At 40.7% G+C, this 23,408-nt stretch overlaps 1 protein-coding gene across 1 annotated transcript in view; it reads right to left on the reverse strand.

Moving 5' to 3' along the window:
* CHN2 (chimerin 2) overlaps window positions 1-20,908 on the reverse strand; it is a 194,260-nt gene extending 173,352 nt beyond the window's left edge. The window contains exon 1 of the mRNA XM_067561989.1: window positions 19,789-20,908. Coding sequence (XP_067418090.1) covers window positions 19,789-19,837 — 49 coding nt within the window. The 5' untranslated portion in view covers window positions 19,838-20,908. The remainder of the gene's footprint in view (window positions 1-19,788) is intronic.
* Window positions 20,909-23,408: the final 2,500 nt, after the last annotated feature.

A 23,408-nucleotide genomic window follows, 5' to 3' on the forward strand; every position in this document is an offset into this window, starting at 1 on the left:
TCCTTATCCCCTGCATGCAGGCCCCAATGTGACCCAAAGTGCACAGGAGCTCTCCCTTACTCCCTTTACACCTTGAAAGGCCCACAGGAGCTCCTCTTGGACCCAAGTTTCCCTAGTGATTTGCAGAAATATATTTCAGTACATTATTTTCTACTCAGTTATACTAGACACACATGTATCAACACCAAATCCTTTTACAATCACTAACTTTTAAAGTTTAGTGGGAGAGAGAGGGGGAAATCTACTGTGCCTGTTCTGTACATGAATTTTCAAAGGCCCTTAACTTGGTCAAATCAAAACCAGTTTTAACCGGGACAAGTAAGCTAGTTCTATGCCAAATTTTTTTAAATAAGACATTTTCCATTCCCTTCCTACTCAAACTATTGAACCATTTTGCTCAGGCATTCAAACCAAAATTCATCTTCTGGCAAAAACTAATTCTATAAATAAAGCTGTGAAGATTAAAGTTTCAGAAAGTTGTGGGGAAATGAAACTTAGAACGGAAACTAATTGTGGAAACTTAAAAAGATAGCTGGAGTATTCATTTTAGGTAAATGTTTCTGGTTTTAAAGAGTTTCAAAAAGTATGTGTTTCTTGCTCACAATGGCAAATCATGAAGATTTAAGCATGGTGAACTTGATGGCAGAGGCGTGAGTGTACATATTAATTATGCAATCACTTCCTGTTTAAACTGTATTATTTTGATTATCACAAAGAATGTCTATTTTAAGTTTAATCTTTTGAGGAGAGTTAGTATCTCTGACATTTCTCTCTTTACTGAATTACAATTTTTTTAAATTGCTTAAAATTTTTCTTCTCTTTGAGCACCACTGTGATTGTTTTATTAAATGTCAGGTAATGAACTACACACAAACAATATATGTGTTCTGATCTAATTATCCTCAAGTCATTTAAATGTCTAAGAGCTTCTGTATACATGGAAATATTTATAGCACTTAAAGGACAAGACTTACCAAACTTGTTTAGATCACATAGGTGCCATGCTGATAAAGGGCCTTTATTAATAGATACTGATCCGATTGCTGGAGCCATAGCAATCAATATGGCAATAATCCGTATGTTAAGAGAGGGTCTTTCATGCTTCCAGGAAGAACATTAGTCTCAACACCCACCCTCGACTCTGAATACTATTTCTAACAGTACAGGATAAGTAGTTTATCGTACTAATAAAATCATCTTAGAGTTCCAGGTTTGAGAGCTTCAGAGATTGCTTGGACACAAAAGCAATCTTAGCTAGATTTTAAGAAGAAATTAACGTAGTGTTGCCTTGCTGAGTAGCAAATGAGGGATAGCCTTTTTCCAATTTCTTCCTGAGCTCAAATAAGATCTCACAATGGAAAACCTGCTTGAATTCTGTTTTCTATTTCCAGTACATTCTTTACAGGAGATTGCTCTCCATCCTTTGCCTTTGTGGTAAAGTTTGCTTGTTTATAGAATTAACTACAATTAATATTTATGAACTTCATATCTACCATAATAATATTGCGATGAAGCAGAAAAACTTCACACCAGCATGAAAAGTGTTAAAGAGAGCCTATAGGCCCAGCTAGCCCCACCATGCTATCTGCAGCCAGTGCCAGGCCTGGAGTGGGAAAAAAAGGAGAACCTGGCTCAGTTCAGGGCTGACTGGTGAAGACACAGGAGCTAGCAGTGAGTGAACTGTGTGATTTTAACTTTAGAGACCCTGTAGAGTTAGGCCCCTCCAATCTTACATCCGCCCCACCCAGAGGGATCTGAGGCAGAGGCAGGATGCTGCAAAATGTCCACAAGGAGATGCTACTCAAGCAAGCCACTACAGACTGTTTGAATTATGGGGGCTATGCTCCACACTGAAGAGACAGAGGTAGGAAGTAGCACAGGGCAGTGGACTTCTCTGCCGTACAGACCCTGCTGGTCTGAAGACCTGGTGGAGAGGGAGGGAGGGCCCAGGTTCCCCTACCACACCTTCTAAGGACTGAGGCCAGGTCTACACTTACCTGAAAATTTGGCAGCAGTCGAGGGGAGTTTTACATGCTACACAGAGTAGCTTGCATAACTTCCATTGTGCACAGTGTCTTCACTGAAATGTGCCAACGGGAAATGCATTCCCATCGACACAGCGCTACGCCACTTGAGGGGATGGTTTTAGTGCGTCAACTTTCGGATCGATTGAGTGGGTCTTCATTGACTGCTCAATCAATTCAGAAAGATCTATTTGACGGTGGCGAATTTGCCACCGTCAGTGTATACATAGCCTGAGGCACCATGGCCAGGGAAGCAAGGGACCGGAAGTCAGGCACACCAACCACTAGACCACCCAGCCCTTCGAACACCCAATTACAAATGTCTACACTCTTTAAAAAGGTGCTATCTACAACTGGTATGAGTTTACTGAAGGTTTCCTCCAGAGTTTCTCACAATATTGCTAGTTTAGAATCTGAAAAACTCTGATTTGATTTCCCAATTCCTATATGTAAAAATGATTCTCTCACATATCCCCATCAACAGTGGACATACACTACATATTGGAAATATACAAATTGGAAATTGTGTACGTATAAAATGGGGAATATTGGTAGAATCTGTATTTGAAAACTAATATTTAAGTGAACCCATTGTCTCACACAATATAGGCTATGGCTTTTAGACACAGTTCATGGGTGGAAAAAGGGGTTCTGACAGCAGCACACAAAGAGGTACTATCTGCAAAATGACTTTGGAAAGCAGGGAAAATGCAGTCTCTGCAATCTCATTTTACAGGTGCATTGTGCTGGGCCAGCTTTGCTAGTTAGAACTGCACCCCAGTCTGCTTCTCAATACCACATTTGGACAACAAACGGTGACATAGGCAGGGAGTGCAATGATCAAGACTGAGCCTGGTCTTTGGCTCAGATGCAAGGCATGGGAACACACTCCTTCCCCCACTCTCCAATAGTGCACTAAGCCCAATCTGCTCCATTCAGCTCACTGCATACAAAGAGTTATTTTAATGAAAGAAAAATCAAACCTGTTCAAAGAAAAAATTAGAACAGAGAGATTGTTTATTGTATACAATAGACTAATGATTCTCATTTACATGGATGCCCCTTTTCACCATTCTGGCAGTGTAAACTATAATTTATAGCATCTTTAAGTCACCTTTACACTGCCAAAGTGATGTAAAGGGACCTCAGTGTAAAGAAGAATCAGAATCAGGAATCAGGGAAGCTCAATGGAAAAAACATAATTATCTAAGATCTTCTACTCAGATTTACAGCATGAGGAACCAGAGCACTAAGAGGGGAGCAAATGTGATTTGGCTACCGTCATATAAAACGCCAGTGGCAAAACAAGAAATAAAATCAAGAACCTCATCAGTTGTAACCAGTAGATTATAACACATCAGCTACATATTTCTGTTCAAATAAATGTTGAAACAAAAGTGTACAAGGGCGTGACACTAAAAAGTAAAATGGGTAATTGGTTGTGCATTTATTTATTTAAATATTAGTCTAGAGATTTGCCCCTAACATCATCGTATGTCTCACTGAAATAATATAAAGGCCCATTAGGTTAGTACAAGGTGACCTAGTTAATGATCGCAGATATAACACTTATGCTCTCAAGAATGCAACTAAGGACCCTATCCAACTCCAACTGAAGTCAATAGAAAGAGTCATTGGTTTGAAAGAGAGTTGTATCAGGCCTAAGTCTCACTTGACTTTTTTTCCCCCTCTCAGGAGAGAAGCAGGAGTATCAGAATAGGTCTATTAAGTTGAATGAAGTTCCCAAAAGAGAATTTGGTTCCTGGACTGTAGATTTTAAAGACTGTGTATTTGATTATTTGGTGTCAGGATAGGCTGGTAAATATGCGTGTTTGTTTTAAAATAACCCTGTAACAAAGCGCTGTGGCCTTCCTCGGAGCCTGGGCCCAAGGAAGGGTCGCGACGCCCCTGCTGGATAGACCCAGGTCCTGCAGGCCAAACCACCCGGAAGCAGAGGGGCGGAGCCAGGGTCAGGGAGGGAAGTATAAAAGGCAGGCCCAGCAGCTCACTCAGGGGGAAACTGTTGCCAGAGGCAAATGTGTCTTCCCAGAGGCTGCAGTCTAGGCCAGACCCAGGCCCTGTGGCTGTTTGGTGCAACTGCTCTGCTGACCGGAGCCTCCAAAGCCTGCCTGAATTGCCGGGCCCAAGTGATTGGAGAGGGCCACCGGGCCCTGGGAGCAGCTGTCCAAGCCCGCTGGGTGGGAGAAATCCCCTGAGACCGGCCCTGATCTGGAGGAGCTGCCTGACGTGGAGGACCCACCGGAGTGGACCAAACCCCATGGACTGGAGGAACCCTGGGACCCTCTGACCTGGAGGAGCTACCCTCTGTGGATGACCCAGAGGAGTTTCCAGACCTGCCACCAGTCGACGGTGAGGGACTCACAGGACACCCGCTTGCCGCCTCCCCCAGCGACCTGGAGGGAGCTATGTGGATGCAGGTACCTGGGGATTGGGTGGGAGGAAGTAGCCCTGGGACAGCTGACCAGAGAGTGGCTGAATGTGACTGAGTCAGTCAGCGCATTGCAGCTGGATCCCTGCTGACTCAGTGGCAAAATGCTTTGCCACTGATGGGGCCCTGGACTGGGACACAGTGGAGTCGGGTGGGCCTGCATCCCCTTCCCCTCTTCCCTAACCATCCCAGGAGTGCTTGGTGTCCTCTACACTGCTGGCGAGAGGACCCTGTGCTTTGCCAGCCCTGCCTGACTGTAAGGCCAAGGGCTATAGACCACTATGCCTGTCCTGCCCGCTTGAGGGCTGGGGGCTATTGATTGCCGCACCAGTCCTGCCCAGCTTGAGGGCCGGGGACTGTAGACTATACCTGCCCCACCTACTTGAGGACTAGGGCAACAGACTGCTCGTCTGCCCTGCCCTGTCTGGGAACTGGGGGCAATAGACTACTGGCCCACACCGCCTGTTGTGATAAGGGGTCTGTGGCTCCCCGGCCTTCCCCCTGCCCTACGTGAGGGCTAGGGTGCTATAGACTGCCAGGGAAGCCCACCCCGCCTAGGGACCAGGGCTACAGACTCAAACAGGGAGCTTATTCCCCTCAGCGAAAGGTGCTGTGACCTTCCTCGGAGCTTGGGCCCAACGAAGTGTCGCAACACCGCTGGCTGGACCGTGCCACCAGCCTACAAACCCCCTCGCCCAGTTTTTCTGTAAAGTAGTCTTGAACCGGATATCACATATACTAGTTTTACCCTTTGATTGTTTGTGGACCAAACACAACCAAGAAGGCTGCTCCAAAGAAATCAGAAGACTGGGGATGGCCCACTCAGCCATGGCCCCCTTACAAAAGTGAGGAAAAACTGTGCCATCTTGAAAGGTACAAAGGTTCAACTGATGAAAAGCTTAATTTTATCCTAAGTGACTTATGGATGTGAATCCTGGGAAATTAATGTTGTTGATAAGGAGAAAATGAAAGCATTTAAGATGTGAAACTGATGAAAACTCTTTTGTATCCTCTAGATGGAAAAGACATACTTATATTAGAAATATTAGCACGAAGCAGACTTTGCTCTGGGAAATCAACAGGCACAGACTTGTGCATGTTGGTTCACATGAGGTTATTTTCATCTGTATGCCTGAAGAAAATTATCAGAAAAAGGAATGGTGGTGGTTCATCATAGTAGGGATCAGTAAAGAGATGGATAAATGGATCACAGCAGATCATTCAATTGCTGAGCGCAGAGTTAGCGATGGATCAAGAAGGCTTCTGAAAATTCTGCTATGATGTTACCAGTATCTAGACCCACATAAGTGGATTTTACTTACTTAGTTTGGGGTTTCAAAGGAGTTCCATCTGCTTCATTGAAGTGTAAGCAAGATCAAATGAGGGCAATGCCTGTACTCATTTAGACTATACAAGTTCCAAGATAATTATGGAATAAAGTAAATGGAGTTTATCACAGAGCTCTTCCTTTGACTGGAAGCGTATTTCTCTAAATTTTATTCTTTATGGCAAGGTAAGGGAGTTGAAAAGAAATTATTCAGAAGCTAACAAAAATATTACAGATATGCAAAAAAAGTTCAAATATTTCTCGTTGACTTAATATCTGTACATGAGATAATATTTCCCCATGAATATACCTTTGTTAAAAAGAAAATATGCAAATTTCAGATGTGTACGTCCTTGCTCATTTGCAAAGGTTTTGCATGCCCACAATATTTTGCTTTTCAAAGAGTAAAAGCACTACACGTTGTTGCCTCAGCAGCTGTCACTCCACATGGTACTTCAACAGTGTCAGAAATTAACAGCATCAACTACCTTAAATATGTACCAAGCCACTACTCTGTTCTGAAATGTCTACCAGAAAAGAAATTGATCGAGGAATGTCAGCGTCAGATTATGAGTAATTGCATCAGTTACCTTAGTATAACTGAAATCAAAGAATCTGTGCCCTCAGAGTCTAGTGAGGTATTATGTGGTCTTACAGTGAGAGGAGGAGGATAAAGAAGAGAAGGGAGGAAAAAATGGCAGAAAACAAATCAAGTTTGGTTAGGAAAGCATTCATTTTAAAACTAATTTTATGAGGAGAATCTGCTGACTAAATCCAGTGCATCAGATTTTTCTAGAGAAAAGACAGGCATACTACTTTAAGAAAAAAAAGTCAGCCAATCCCAAATCTTTACATGAGTAAAATCTGTCAATGAAGTTAAGGAGACAGTACAATGTACTGTGCATGGGACTACGAACCTGGAATTTCAAATTTCTAAACCCATCCTTGCTAAATGGCCAGCAGGTAGTCTTGGACAACTAATTTGACCTCTGCCTCCTTTTCTCCATCTGCAAAATAAGGTGTTGTGAGGATGTGTTAAGTGTTTGTACAGCATTTTGAAAATGCAAAGAGTTATATAGAGTGCTAGATACGATAACTACAACTGAGACTTTTATTATTAAATGGGAGCACAGTATCCAATTCTCCCCAAATTTGCTGTACCTCTAACCCTACCTAGAGAGTGATGGAACTTTCCTCTATGCAAACACTTCACTTTCAGACAATTTATTGCATACTTCTGTTTTCTGGACACTCTGGAAGCCTTTGAACAGTACTCTAGCTCCATGAATCAGTAAATGCTTTTTCCTAAAGCTACTTAAGATGTGCATTTGAACTTTTTTTCCCCTGTAAAAACTGAAGTAAAATATATTGTTCAATTCTATTGACATTTAAGTAGGTTTTTTAAAATAAATTTAAAGGAAAATTTGCTCTGATATGCTTATTACATTTGTAAAAATACCTGTGATCAGATTCTCTCCTACATTTGACAGTTAGGCTATCATTATTGCTGATTATTAAATGTTATACTCTGCAATGGATAATTATTAGTGTCATATAAATAGGATTAAGCAACTACCATGGCGAGGCTTCTTCAATCGTCTCCCCCGCCATATTCCTGTACTCTTTACCTCCACTCCAGTTTAAACACACACACACACACACACGGCATGTAAATGATAAAGTTGTACCAGATCATCATCACTCATTTGTTTATAGGTTATAACCTCATCTCCTACCCTTTGTTTGTTTCCGTGTCTTTAGATGGTAAGATCTTTTGGAAAGTGATTGTCATGTATTATGTTTGTATACACTGCCCAGCCTAGTTGTGGCCTTTACATGCTACCTCAGTATAAATTTTAAAAAATAATAATAATTTTCTGTGTTTATGTAACATCGACACCCAATCCTGATTGGTACCTCTGGGCACTAATATAAATATTTTCTACTAGTACAGTAGACCCTCAGAGTTACAAACACCAAAGTTACAAACTGACCAGTCAACCACATGCCTCATTTGGAACCAAAGTACTCAGTAAGGCAGCAGCAGAGACAAAAATAAAGAAAGAAAGCAAACACAGTACAGTACTGTGTTCAATGTAAACTACTAAAAAATAAAGGGAAAGGAACTTTTTTTTCTTCTGCACAGTAAAGTTTCAAAGTTGTATTAAGTCAATGTTCAGCTGTAAAAACTTTTGAAAGAATAACCAGAATATTTTGTTCTGAACATTTCAGAGTTACAAACAACCTCCGTTCCTGAAGTGTTCATAACTCTGAGGTTCTACTGTAGTTGTAATCTATTCTTCCTAACAAAATCTTACTCTGGAATGAAGCAACATCTCTCCAGCTCTGAACATCTTCCAGTGCTAAACAAACACAACTGAAATCCACATAAAAGAAAAAAAACTTTGAAAATGACAGATTCAGATCTATGCACTAATTTTAAAATGACATTCCATCTGCTTCTTTAGTAAGGAAGGCCTACCTCTTGACATTACAAAATGACTAGGTTGCAAGAATAAAAATACTTTGGGATAAGAGAGGTTTTCTAGCATACTCTATTACACTACTTATAATGATCTTAAGTTTGTACAGCAACTTTCATACCAAAGGAACTCAAAGTGCATTACAAATGTAAATTGATTTACACACTATGTACAAGGAGTCTAGGAATTCATTCAGTTTTTTCCCCACAAGTCTTGCAATACTGAGGGTTTTCTTAAAGTCTCAGCTCCTGGACTTTATTTATTTATTTATTTATTTTAAGTTAGTTTTTATCCCTCATGGCTATAGAGAAAAGCTGGAAAATGTGAATTCTAAATGTTCAAAACCTAAAAGGCTTGGGTCTTCACAAACTCTTGTGTGTACATCAACACTACACAATACCTATTCCCTCTTTCTTCTCAACTGGAATTTTAGGAAGCAGAATGTAATTGCTCAAGTTGGAATTTTGAAGGACACCAAATTATAACCCTCTACTCTTTCAAAGAGTGCTTTAGGATCCGTAAGTCTCTTTAAATTTCATTCAAAAGAATGCATCTTCCTCCATGAGATCAGCATCCCCTGACACTATGTTCAATCAGAAGGAAGAAGAGCATCTACTAAACTACCAACATAATTTCCTGCAGTCTTTAGATGTTCCTTGGAGGTCTGCCATTCTCATACTCAGCCAGCAGGATCTGATGGGATCAGAGCACAAGTTAGTGGCATGACTGCACTAACACAACATTTAGTAATACATTAATCAATATGTATATTTAGGTTTAAGACTTCTCTTTCTCTCTCCCTCACATATACTCAGCTGCTACTAAAATGGTAACCAGAGTCTATAATTTAAAAATGTCTATAAATCTACTTCTGTTAAATATTGTTGTCTGACACAGCACACCATTTTGTAAAGGGAATTCAAAATTATACATTCCCTTCACTTTCCTATGGCATTAAATAAAATCTCTTTTTCTACATAATTTCTTGGACTCCAACCAACCTGACATTTACTAATCTAGGTTGTTTTCCAGTTCATCTGATGGAAAACCATCAAGAAATCAATCTTTAAAACTATTCCTAGTATTCAGGCAAGAAAGAAAAGGAGGGGAAAAAACAAGCCCATTTATCATCATTTCATGTCTTTAATTTTTCTCCTAGCCTCAAGCATTCTTGATCCAAAGCTTTAAAGTTTTATCCAAGGCAGCCATCCTTGTTTAAATCATGTCCAATCATTTACTATTATCCACTGAGCTTGAATGAAAAATTACACTAGCCACTGATATGTCAAATTCATACCTTCATAGCCAGAGGAAGCTTGGAATCAAAATATCTAATCTTCAATAGACTCAAATTTATGTACAGACATTGTAGGGTGCAGTATACTTTAATTTCCCCAGTAACTGGTTTGATCAATAAAAGAAAAAAAGCAACCTAACCAGGGGTTTCAAATTTCAAAATAAAACAACTGTAGAATAAAAGCAGCATGTGACTAAAAGCTACCCATCCTCTCAGTCTGCTTGCTTGCAAATGGGAAGGAAAACCTGTTTTTTCAATGAGCAAACATCTGTACAAATTATGTATCATTTAAATGTCTGCATAATTCTTGAAAATGCATCATTGGAGGAACTGATTTATTCTTCATCCACACAGTATGAATACATCACACATTTAATATTTAATGCATCAATACTACCTTTTAGGTTAACCATAAAACCTATAATAATTTGGCCCTTAACAACAGTAAATACTACTATGATGGGGACTGCATGAAAATAGATAAATAGTTTCCCAATCATACAACCATCTGAGTTACCACCTCAGCCATACTGGGAGCAGAAAGAACTCAACACCCCGTAGTCAGGTCCTAACAGTTTGCGCTCACATAGGGCTTATCACCAAAAAACTTCACAAACAATTAATTAAGCTTCATAACCCATCTGTGAACTACGTACATATAATTTTACAGAGGAGTAAATGACGTGTTGACAACTCTTGTGATTGTTATTACAGGTCTTGCAATATTTAGTGTTTCTCTTAAAGTCCCAGCTCTTGGAATCCTGTGATTATATGAAAATTTCCACTTTCATTTTAAAAATACAACAACTTTCTAACCCTCATGGTTGGGAGAAAAAAGCTTGAAAAAGTGACCCAAATGCACTTAAATGCTCAGAAACCAAAAAGCAAGTGAAAATAACATTTGTTTATTTATGTCATGATTTGTAAGCCAATATTATTTGGAGAGTCCTAACTCATGATTTTTTTCAACACTGGGGATTGCCAATACTGAAATTGAGGCAGAAAAAGGTCAAGTAACTTTTTCAAGGACACATCAAGTCAGTTGCAGAGTTAGAATTAGGGAGCTGAGCACTCCCGCTTTAACCAGACGGCTATTCTATATTACATACTATAATATTGGCTATACTACAAAGGATGTATTGTGATCTTCAGGACAGAACTTCAGCATCCTACATTTCAATCCCAAGAACCTTTTCCATATTTCAGGGGTTGTTGACTCTAGGATGGCAGGACATGCCCATTTGTTATATGTACATGCTACCTTACCCAGCAACAGCAACTATGCACTTTACACATAGAAACAAATATATCAGTGTGTAACTAGAAAACTATGCATGGAAGTGGTGCTCTGTGTGTGGGGCCACTGCCAGCCAGAATACAGGCATCAATAATCTGCCATTGTCATGTATATTTATCCCTATATAGCAGGCAGAATTTGATCTTATATTAAGATCTTATATCATGAGAAAATATTGCAGTATATCTATGGCCTTTTAAACAACCAATAATAAAGTATGCAAAAGGTTACATATGATTACATGTATTTAAAAATAGGAACCGGGATATATGCTCTCCTTCCTACATAAACAGGCACAATTGTGCAGGTTTCATCTGAAAGACATTCAGCACTCTTAATGATTCATTGCATGTTCCCTTTAGTGAGACTGGCCTGCTAGACGTGCAGAAGTGACAGAAGGCATAGGCTCATATCCCTACAATAGCCTGAGACTTGCAGGACATCACACTGAAAACCCTGCAGAACTTCAGCAGTATATAGGTATACAAATTATTTCTCATGTCACCTGGACACCTTGGAAATGCTGAAAATGGCTGGCTTGCCACTGTGCTGCCACTGTCTTTCCCATCAGTTCCACTCATATGACATCTCTGAAGTGGTTCATTTGGCTTTTAGATTGATTCATTACTGTTCAGAGCAGCAGAAAAATATTTCAGCAAATTACAGGTCTTTTAAGGGGAAACTTTCCACATTAAAATAGCTGTCTGACTCCTCTCACTTTCCAGCAGAACATGCCTCCCTTAATACATTATGTCTCTGCAGCAGAAGTGCTGCATAAGAACCACAGAATGCCAGGAAACATACTATACAGCTGTCTCTGCTCTTCATATGGTCCCTCTCAGCCCATGACTGCAAGATGGGTGTTGTTCTGTTCCCTTATGTGCCTTGAAAAGATCCTGAATGAGTAACCAACTAATTTTTCAATATGCATTAGGAAATTACAATATTTTGACATTCTTACACTACAACCTACATTAAATATTCAGATAAAGATATATTTAAACTTGAAATAACAAGTGATTGATACACAATCACACTGCTATAATCAAAACATATAAAAGAATACAAACTTGATGAACGGTTACACAAAAAGTCCACTGTTTATAGATTTATTGTAGATCACTTGCTTCTGGCATCAGTTGGAAGGTTAAACATCACATCATGAGAAACACAGGCTTTTCTTTTACACACACCCACGCACTCTTCTCCATACTACAACTGACATCAGAATTTTTAAAGCTTAAATGACAGAGCGAATAAACATCATCAAAATCCCCCAAAAAAGAGAGATTTAGCTAGTTGATTATTGACTTACTGGTCATTTTGAGTTACACAAAATTGGCATATACCTAATTCCCAGGCAAAATACTTTCAATTTAAAAATGTACACGTACTGAAAGGCACAGAAATGGTCAATTAAGGCAACCAATCAATTTGAATTCCACTCACCGACTCTCACCAGTCATCCACCTTTCAACCTTTCTTCCCTTTCACATCACTCAGTAAGGTGCAGTATTAAGGAATTTACATTAAATTGACTTCAATGGGACTACTTATAGGAGTAAAATTAAACACATGCATGAGTGTTTCCAGGAGAGGGACCTAAGTGTTTTTGGATTTTCAAATTAGTCCACTGGTGAATAACTGGCATGATCAACAAATGTCATTTTTTTTAAAACTAAGAAGGCAGTTTGTTTACTTCCAGCAGCTCAACTCAGCATGCCTTTACTTAACAAAGCTACACAGAGTGGCAAATGAGGTTCAGCAAGTAGTGTTCTCTCCTATTTCCACCATTCCACTTCCTTCTTTTGGTAGTAGAATTATATTTTATCACAATTTCTATGAGCTAAGAACATCAGTGCTTGAATGAGAGCTGAGGAGATGGCAAGATAAAACAACAAGAAAATACTTTGTTACATCTTAGAGACTGACATGCAGAGATTTGACTTGACACACTGAGTAACAGTGGCTGGCACCTGTTTTATTGGTTACACCCCATCATTGGTTGGGGAGCTCAGCTAGAATTTGTTCTATTATCAATTATTAATACAAGAAAACCATCTTGACCAAGGAGAATCAGAATATCTGATAACATTAGTTCAATTTAAAAAATGGTCTGTTCTGAGGATAATCTTATTGTGATGACCTTATTAATGGTAAGATCAAGACAGCACCCTACTCCTTCAAATTCTTCTACATTTTAAAAACTTTTCTATTGTACTTATCTTACCAAAGACAGGAGTCCATATTGTCACATACTAATACATTATCCGCAAACCTTAAAGCACACTAATGTTACTGTGGCACTGAATTGCAACACTAGTTCCCTTGTCCCAGGAATAAATTGCTGATTCTCCCACCTCAGGAACTGGATTATTGCCAGGTAAAACAAGGTGATGAAACTACTGCTGTTGAACTATGTATGATTCATAGTGAATAATATCCATCTCTAAATGCAAAACTCAAATTTATATTCTCATAATCAAAGGTCAGAAAAGAGTACAAAATGGATTATTATTCATAGCAGCTAAAACTATGCATTTACACTAGCTGCTATATATTTCTCAGATGAACTGTGAATACACCTGTACAGAAAGTGATGTATATGAAATTATAGATATATAGCTTCTTGTACAAATCCTGTTACATTTCCCTGCAACAAAAGCTTTTTCATGCAATATTAATGGGGCATATTTTAATATATAGTTCTCCTGAACATAGAATTCTCCTAGTTCTTCTCTTCTAAAAAAGCAAGAGACCCTGAGGAACAAACAGACTGGTCCCCCAGCATTAGAACATTTTCTGCCAGCACAAAAAGAGCAGAAAGAAAACATTGTCATCACTGCCCTTCAGAATAAGGAACATGTTTTTGTGTTTGTTTTAAAACAATTAACATGTTTTCTAACTAAATCTTTAGCAAAAGCATTCCAGTTTAAGATTGACATAAGCCAGTCAGTTTACTGAAAAAAATCCTTTTGAAAAACATCCTGAGCAAACCATGTATGAGTAATGTATGTGGTAGTGCAATAAATCTCAGTAATCTCAAGAGTCCCTTTTTATAATCCCTTAGAGTTCTGGCACATCTAAACATGCCTTAAACCAGACAAACAGAAGGTAAGAACTTAGTCAATTGAATGGGGATCCAAAGTGGTCATCATAATGACAGCATGAAACACTGGATGTCTGATACTAAGCATATGTCTTTTAGACAAGTAGATCAAGAGGCAAAAATGGACTTTCTATGCAGCAAATAAATATAAACTAAATTCTAAAGCAGAGATGTTTTGTAACAGTTACCTAATTAATATTATCCTCAGTAGTCAGCATTCTTCGTAAGTAAATTTTAGATTTGTCATTAAACCAGGATAGGCACTTGGGCCTTTTTTCTTTTGAATTTTTGTTGTACTTTTTCTTGAATTATAGGTTCTCCAGTCTCCTCAAACACAGATGACAAATGACTTGTAAACTTAAAGTCAAGATTGAACCCATAGTTAGCAGAAATACTGCAAGGAGAAAAGGGAAGGGAAAGGAATTGTATTGTCCATTTTAGAATCAAAAGCACTTTATCTGAAAAATACCAATATTATTTATATAATTTTCATGTTCCACTTCCACTACACTATCTCTATTAAATCACCAAGAATAAATCTACATTCACTCACTAATCTTTTTCCCAATTAAAATCTTTCTGAATTGGTGTACAATACCAATTTCATTTCTTTTCACTTGCTAGCATCTTAATTAAAATCAGCTTATGTTGTCTTTCATTTTTACAATATATGCCCATTTCACATCTTAGCACCTTCAGAGCCCCCCAGGGAGTCATGAGTCTTTAATATTTTATTTTGACCTTGTTAAATTACTGGAATTGCCTGATATTCTTCTTTATTTGCTATGTCTTTTCTTTCCCACCCCCCCTTTCATAATGCACAGTGTGTGTGAAACCACGTAGTTCGCATTTACAAAAATAGCCTTTGACATTTTAAGATTTATTACAAGAATTGTTTTTACAAATCATACATTTCATCATTAATTAACGAAGGACCACTGGCCAATGATACTTTAAGGTATTTATTCTGAACTGCAGGATGGATAAATGTTTATTTTTAAGACTAGTATATTAAAATTTGTAAATAGGAAAAGAAAAGCTAGATTTACCCACTTTTCAAAAAGAAGTACAACAGTTTTGTTCAGCACAGCATTCTGATTATACATAATGAGAAATATTTTTAAACATATCAACTGTATTTTAATAAAAGTTATGATTAAAATTAACATATCAGTCTCTTGCTGGCAATTCCTTCTTGCTGATAAGTGATATAGCACACAATATTTTTCTGGGACAGGATCCATGTGTGATCAAACACTGAGGAGTGGAAGCCCACAGGGAAGAGGAAATGTGTTCTTTTCACCTGATACTCACACACCATGGAAATTATGTCCCATAGAAAATGATAATGGAGCCTGCACTTTGTCAGTTATGAACAAGGCTTCGGCCACCTGTACTACTGGAGGAGAGGAGGACGGACAGTACAGGGTGATGAAGCCAGAGGTGTGGAGAGTTTGTCACCCTGGAAAGTTAGGGGATTGAACTGTGAGGGGAAGACCAGGAGTGAGAGTAGGGGGTCAGTAAGCTGAGATGCAGAGACCATGAGTGGGAGCGGAGAGTGGGTATGAGAGAAAGGAGGCTGAAGTGTAAAAGTGGGAGCCAGCCTAAGGAGGGGATGGTGTGATGAGGGAAAGAAAAGGTATTGATGATAGTTGAATCAGCACTCCTGAGGAGAGCAGGTGCAGGAACAGGAATGGTGTGAGACAGCAGTTCACCTGGGTGCTTGGTACAGGAGACTTGCTGGGAAGCTAGGATGGCATTCACAATGGAAGTAATTGTAAATTCAACACTCCATGTGTTGTGCAAATCCACTAAGGCTCCAGAAAAGAATTCTGACTAAAACCACTTGATACTGCTACCTTCCCATTTTCACACAGCTATATCCACTTTACCTCAAACACTTTCCCAGATGTGGATTATTAGTCACAAAAGGCAACATTTTCATATATGCATATGTCACATTAATTTTCAATGGGAAAGTCAAAAAATTGACTTAAAGAGCAGTTTATATAATTCTCAGATCCTAGTAATATAGAATTTGAAGCACAAATATATAGAATATAGCAAAAATAGTACAATATATACAATATAGCACAAATTTCCACCCATTCTTCTGCGTTAAAGGCTTGATCCAGCTCCCACTGAAGTCAATGAAAAGACTTCCATTGATTACAGTAGGAGTTAGATCAGGCCCCAGGCAAGTATCCAACAATATTGAGACTATAATTAGTAATATGACAGTAGGACTACAGAAGACCAATATTAGATAATATTAATTCCCTGGAAGAGAGGTGTTCTCTAACTGTTAAAATAAAGGACTAGGAACAAAGAACTTCTGAGTTCAAACTGTGGCTCTAAAACTACCTCCATCTGCAGCCCTGGTTATGCCATTCTGCCTCAGTTTCCCCATCTGTAAAACAGTAATTAACCACCTCACAATAGTGTTGTGAGTATTACATCATTAATGTTTGTAAAGCATGTTTAAAATTACTGTTTAACAGTTTAAACAGAGGACCAATTTATGCTCTTGACCGGACTTCCATTGAAGTCGATAGATGCTGACACCATATATCTGGGCTCCCAAAACGTCTAAATGGTAAAATTCTTTTGCAGTTTCTTCACACAAAAAGTACTTGAGCCATACATTTCTCCTCTCTGACAAGCAAAGAAGGCATAGGAAAGAGAAAATGTTACATTGCAGATAGTCAAACACAGTAATGTGTCCTTCAGCTTCAGGAGTTGGTGGGTATAGAGTACTTTTTTCCTCAGAGCTGAACATAAACTACATTGTCTCTACGACCGATCCATGCTCAGCTTGGCACCTCTTTACCTATAATAAGAAAGCATGTAACCAGAGTTTGGCATGCACTGAGGAAGAAGACTAGTAATGGTCTAAGAAGCTTAGGTGAGAAAAGGAGGAAATTGTCCTATCAAAAATTGTTAAAAAGGCAAGCTTATCTTCCCCTCTGTCCTTCAAGCAGTAATTTCCACACTGAACATGCAATATTTCTATTCCTCATGGATCAGATTCTGGCCAACCCCTGCTTGTCTGCTCACACCACACAGGCTGGCCAAATTCTTGATGGGGATTGCAGAGCATCTGTCATATCAAGGGTACTGGTTAAAGGAAGCTACTTAAGCCCTCTCCCCAACTGAACAACTGTTCAGAGGTTGGCCAGAAGCTGGTATCCAACTGGTACAGCGTATCCACTTGGGAGGCCTGCATGAGTGTAGCAACCAACATAAAAACCAGTAATGTAGAAAAACATTGATTCACCTAGAAATGCACATATATTTTATCCTAGTGCTCAAATCTAACTTCTACTGCATATATTAGAATTATAAACACATCACATTAAGGACAGAAAAGAATTATAACAATCACCGATAGATCGCTAAATACAAAAAGGATGGATATTTCCCTGAAATTAACAGTTCAGTTTCTTCCCAGGACACTTACCCTTGAGCTAAATGCTTAAGATTTACAAGTTCAAAAAGGAAAATAATATATTTTGTTGAAGCTAAAAATGCATTTGGAAATATGGGAGTAATTAATTGTTAAAGAATCTTTCTTTTGAGAATCTCAAAGCACTTTACAAACATTAATTTATTTGAACTTTGAACTTTCCTTGGTGGTATTTATGTATTTATACTTATTTTTGAGCTAGGTAAGTGAGCCACAGGGATAGTATGTGACTTGCTTAAGGTCAAACAGCAAGTCAGTGGTAGAGCTAGGAGTCTTGTCCCCCAGCATTGTGCTATCACTACTAGACCACACTTCCTTTTCTATTACTAAAATGTACCATAACCTACCCACTTCCGCTGAGTACAAATAATTATGTATCATTTGCAAGACTTCATCTTGGCAAGTTGAACTCAAATATAATTCTATTGGAGTAAAGTTAAAACCAAGCATATGTGGTTAAATGATATTTTAAAAGTGCTCTAAGACTTGCTGAGTTCTGAGAACTGAAACCACAGACAGCCAAAATGTGGCTCCACAAGATCAGATATGATGGGGCTGCTAATGTTGGACACTTTACCGTATGTAGGAGCATTGGCTTTTTATTATCACCAACAGAGAAAAAAAATCACTTTGTTAAAACTAAAAGCACAAAAATAATTACCTAAAGGAAAAGGAAGTTAATTATTTAATGAAAGTAGTGACATAAATATGATATAGATACACACTACACATTAGTCCATCTTTACACATCATAGAAATACAATTGTCATGTTTATTAGCATAGTTAAAATATTTATTGCTAAACATTTACAGTTCTCACTAGAGTCAAAACAGCTTGATTCTTTTAATGACTTTGTTATTATTAATCATGTTTACTAAGGTAGCACCTAAGGGCTAACAAGAACTGGGCCACATTGTGCTAGGCTCTGCAAACACAAAGCAGAAGACAGTGCCTGCCTTTAGAACTTAAACTCTAAATAAATTTTCTGTCTTTGAAAAACATCTCTCATGATTATAATAAGTGATCTAGTTTTTTAAATGTTTTATAGTAAAGAGCATAAGCACCAAACCACAAGTATAGTGAGTACATTTGCCCCTAAACATTTCTCCCTCCTAATTACCATGACATGGTTGATTTCCAATTTCTTGTCAACCATAATTTAGATTCATCATTATAAAGATTCAATGAGCTGAGAAGAAAGTAGAAAGGAATTATTTTCCCAATATGCGGTTGTGTTTAGAAAATTGTCATACTTAGAGCAGCAATGCTACTACTTTTGTACCATTCTCAGTTCTTCTTGCTACTTCACTAGACTGAACGAACAAACAACAGCAGTGGTTCTCAACCTTTTCTTGCCATGACCCCATTTTACAATGGAAAAAAAAGTTTCAAGGACCCCCCCCCCTCCTATCTAGCTATTAAAGGGGGGGGAGGATCTTAACCTTCTGAAGCCTGTTCCCAACCCCCAAGGTTGAGAACCCATGAACTCCAGGAAAGAAACAGCAGAACTCTTAAAAGTCTCAGTTGGTAATTTTCATATTGCAAACTCGTTGGGGCAGGGACCTTTGTGTTCCTCTGCATTTCAGAAAATGCCTAGGGCATTTTGGGCACTGCCACAATATAAAGAAATAATGACAATCCGTGTCTCACCATAATGCAAAGGAATTACCACAAATCCTGGAGAAGATCAGGGAAATCCTACCCATTCCCCTCACAAACGCTCTGGTGGACATTAAAAAGCCAAGACACAGAGGGGCTGCCTGCCAATGGGGCCCCTTTCACGCGTTACCCAGTTGCCTAAGCAGGGCTAAGGAGCCGAACGGACTAGTCCCTTTTGCAAGGCGAGTGTCAAAAGCGCAGGTATTTGCCAGAGGAACAATCGCATGCTTCGCAAACCGCTGATTCCTGAAACAAACCCAGGCAACGCAGCCAGCGGGAGGCCTCTTGCTGCACCTTTCCTCTCGAGGGCAGTGTCCATCCCCCCTGGAGGCAATGAGCAGAGGATTTGGGGTACCTGAGCAGTGCTACTCACTGCACCTTTGCTCTGCCCGGCAACCCCAGGGCAGTCAGGACCAAAGGGTTTCCATCCCTCTCCTTCCTCCCCCCGGCTTTTACTGCATACGAAGTGAAAGGAAAGCACCGCCAGGAGCCTTCCCTTTAGGCTGGAAGGAAAGGAGATGGGGGCTGGACACACTGGCCAAATGAAAACAAACTAAGGCAACAGCTGCATCGAAGCGCTACAAATCAGCAGCTCCCGGGGGTCGCTAAGCCGGGGATCTGCAGCCAGGTGCGTGCCCGCCGAGGATATATACAAGGATCAGTGGGAGAAACTTACCGGAGGAAACCGAAGAGCCGGACAAACTGGAGTTGCTGGACGCTGCCATCCTCCCTCCTCCGGCTCCTTTAGGTTCGAGCCCAGCTGCTGCTCTTGCTCCTGCTGCTGCCCGGCTGCCGCCGCTGCCCCCAGCCCATTGCCAAGTGCGGGAGCCCAGCCGCACGGTGCAAAGCAGCAGCAGCTGCAGCAGCAGCAACACCAGCCGCCGCAGCCCGGGCTGCGCTTCCTGTTCAGCCAGCTAGCGAGCTGCGGCCGGCAGCCTTGGCTGCGCGCCGCTCACTCAGGCGTCTGTCTCCGGGCTGTGCGTGCAGCCGGCGGACGCCGCTCTCGCAGGGGAGGGAAAAGGCCCCGCGGCGCTTCCAGTTGCCTCCTCGCCGGGAACGGAGCGCGCCCAGAGCCGCCCCGCCAGCTCCTTCCCTCCCTCCCCGCCGGGCAGCGCTGCTGACAGCCAGGCTCAGCCCCCCGCCCCCTCCTCCTCAGCCCCCCTCGCGCACACAAAGGAAGGAGAGCGGCAGCCGAGCCAGGCTGACACAGCCCCTGGCTGAGGCGCGCAGCCCGAGGCGGGAAGGAAGCCCGGGGCAGCAGCAGCCAGCAGCAGCCAGCGCCTGCTGCTCCTCCTGCTCCTGCCGCTGCCCGGCCCTGGGCGGCTCCGGCTCCTCCCAGGTGCCAAACGCGGGCTGCCCGCCCGCCCGCCGGCCGGGGTGGTGCCTCCCCAGCTGCCCTGCTGGCCCGTGCAGAAGCGAGGGGGCAATGGGCAGAGGGGTGTCTGCGGAGCCCTCCGGGCTCGCGCGCCCCGGGCAGAGGGGAGGACCCGGCGGTGGTTAAGGATCGTCTTTGTTCCCCGCGTGGTTCATTGAGCAGTTGGAGCCGCAAAGCTCCTGCAGGGCGCGTGGGCTTGGAGGCTCCCCTTCTTCCCCAAAGCGCCGGCTGAGCGGCCCCCCGCTCCCCATTTTAACCCGCCGTAACACGCAGCCCCCCCCCCCCCCGTGACTTCAGTAAGATTCCAAGGCGCAGGTGCTGGACCCAGGGGTGCTGCCTCACCCCCTGGCTTGACCTGGTTTCCATCACACACAGGGTGCACAGCTTGGCTCCGTAGCTCTCAGCGCCACCCACGATACAAATTGTTCCAGCACCCCTCTCCAAATGGGGGGCAAGTGTTTTCCTTTGCCTCCTTTTTCTCTTTCTTTTCCTCTCTGTCCTCCCGTCTATTTCTGCTTCTCTCTCCCCCTGTCTAGTGGCTTACCTTTCTTCAAGGTGCCTGACTTTCTTTTTCTCTTACAAAACACTTCATTCCCTGACCCCTCTTTGTCGTTCATTGTTTTGTGTTCTCTGATACCTTTCCTTTCTCTAGCCGTCTGTGTACAGAACACAATACAATGGGTATGATTAAAATCTTAAGCTTGATTGTCCGTGGCAGTTACATTAGCTATAGTGTCACCCAATCTAAGCATAGGAAATGCACCAAATATCATGGGTAGGACAGTAGTTCTCAACCATTTTCCCCAAATCCTTTTCCCAGACCTCTCACATGTATTAAATTTTGTAGCACATTCTACATTTTGGCTGAATAATGCTGCCTATTTTGAATGCACTACGGAGGTAGGCAGTATTCTACAGCTGGAGAGAAAGAGACTTGTTAGCCAAATACCCTATTGCCTAAAGGAAAATACACTGAGCTAGAAAGAAATCATGAGTTTGGATCTCATCTATTCTGGCTATTCTTTACATTTTCATGTACTTCACAATCCTTATTACTTACCAAGTCCTTGTGCTCAGAGAATGGGTATGAGAAGGCCTTCTCCATTTTAGAAACAGAGCAGTTGTCTCTTCAAGCAGAGTTAGGAATAGAGTTCAAGTCGTGTATATTACACACACACATCTTATCCAACCAGCCATACTTTCAGAATCAATGCGCCCAATATATGTGTTTTCAAAATTCTCTAATCACTATATCACGCTCCCCTCCCATAGTCAGGAGACACAAAATACAGATGTTCCACATTTTGGTTATTTGTCAAACATTTTGGTTGCTGGTGTCTCACAGTGTAAGGCTTCAAGACTGAAAGTAAAATGAGAAGGGAGGGTTCTTGTTTGACACCTGTTTGCAACCCCCAGAGGGTTATGACCCCAATTTGAGAACTCATGGCACAGGAGAATACTGCAGTGTGGTAAATATCGAGACTATAATGGTGTTCACTGAAGGGGTGCATACATAGTGCTTTGCAGTGGTATCTACTCCTCACTTGTATTCTGGTGTCCTTCTCCCCTCATGTTTTGTCTTCTGATCCGGTGTCTGTCCCCCAAAATGACAGAAGCTGCAATACAAGGAAATAGGTGACACGCAGAGAGGTGAGGTATTGCTAATTTCCCATCCAAAAGGAAGGTAATAAAGTGAATTACAGGATTTCCAACTTGTGGAAATTTGAATAGAGCTGGATGAATACTACAAACATTTCCTTCTGAATATTTGTTCACAATTATACATTAATTTGCACTGTCTGTGCTCACATACAATTAGTATTTACTTTTTGTGAATATTCTAATGACTGGATTTATTTACAGGAATGTTAATGGAAAGAATACATTTTAGGCAGATGTTGAAGAATATTAATGGAAAGTGAACTTTTTTTCCTATCTGTGGGTATTCACATCAGAAAACTTATTCTAAGATTCCAATCAGGGAAGAGATAAATACCACCTGATCAGTATTCAGTCAAGACAACCATTATTTTGCTGACTTGGCGGCCTATTCCGGACATTCAGTCGCCACTTTGTTGACATTTGTTGTGCTTACGACCATAGCAGGGGAAATCGCAAGCAGATTGTCATCTCCCCCACGCTACTGCTCCACCATGACCTGGAACACCCCTCTTCCCATTGACTTTCTGGTCTCGTGCCACAGCCCTCCTTGCAGAAGAAAATGATGTTCACAGAAGATGGTCTGACACCTAGGCAGCTGCTGACATACCAAACAAAAATCTAATTGATGACCCAACTGTGCAAGTGCTGGACTTCCCCTCCCCATGGTGCACATGGACAGCTCTAAAGCATATCTGCATTTGACGTGGAAGAAGAAGTCAAGACAACTTAGATTTTGAATTTTCAGGATGAATTTCTCATTAATGAGCTATAGACCAGGAGTAATTAGGCAAATAATTTAAAATAATTAATTAATTCAAGAAATTCATAACCTGTTCAGACACTTTGCAAAGATAATTTGTAAACAACACAATTAAAAATTGCCAAATAATAATAAATTATTTGTCCAGGTTTAACTTTAAGTGAGGAAGGAGTTACAGTTTTTAAAAAGTGGGATTGCAAAAGTGTCATTGAGAGAGACACAGCAAAGTCATTTCTTATAAGAGTGAACTACTCCAATAACTGTCTTCAGAATAACTCAAATGAGGCACTTTCTCTCCAAAATCAATGAGATTTGACAGATCTGGTTATGAAACAGTGTGACTCTGAAGGTTAAGAAATGGTTGAAATTTGTGATACAGCAGATGTGAGGCTATGGCATATCCATTCCAACAATGTTCAAAATTAAATTAACATAGTTTAAGGAAATGTCCAGTAGATTAAAAGAGCTATTTCACACTCCAGAACATAACCTCTTTATT

Source organism: Emydura macquarii, unplaced genomic scaffold (assembly GCF_026122565.2).
Source record: "Emydura macquarii macquarii isolate MOO-44397 ecotype Brisbane River unplaced genomic scaffold, CSIRO-AGI_Emac_v2 contig_2422, whole genome shotgun sequence".
Classification (NCBI taxonomy): Eukaryota; Metazoa; Chordata; order Testudines; family Chelidae; genus Emydura; species Emydura macquarii.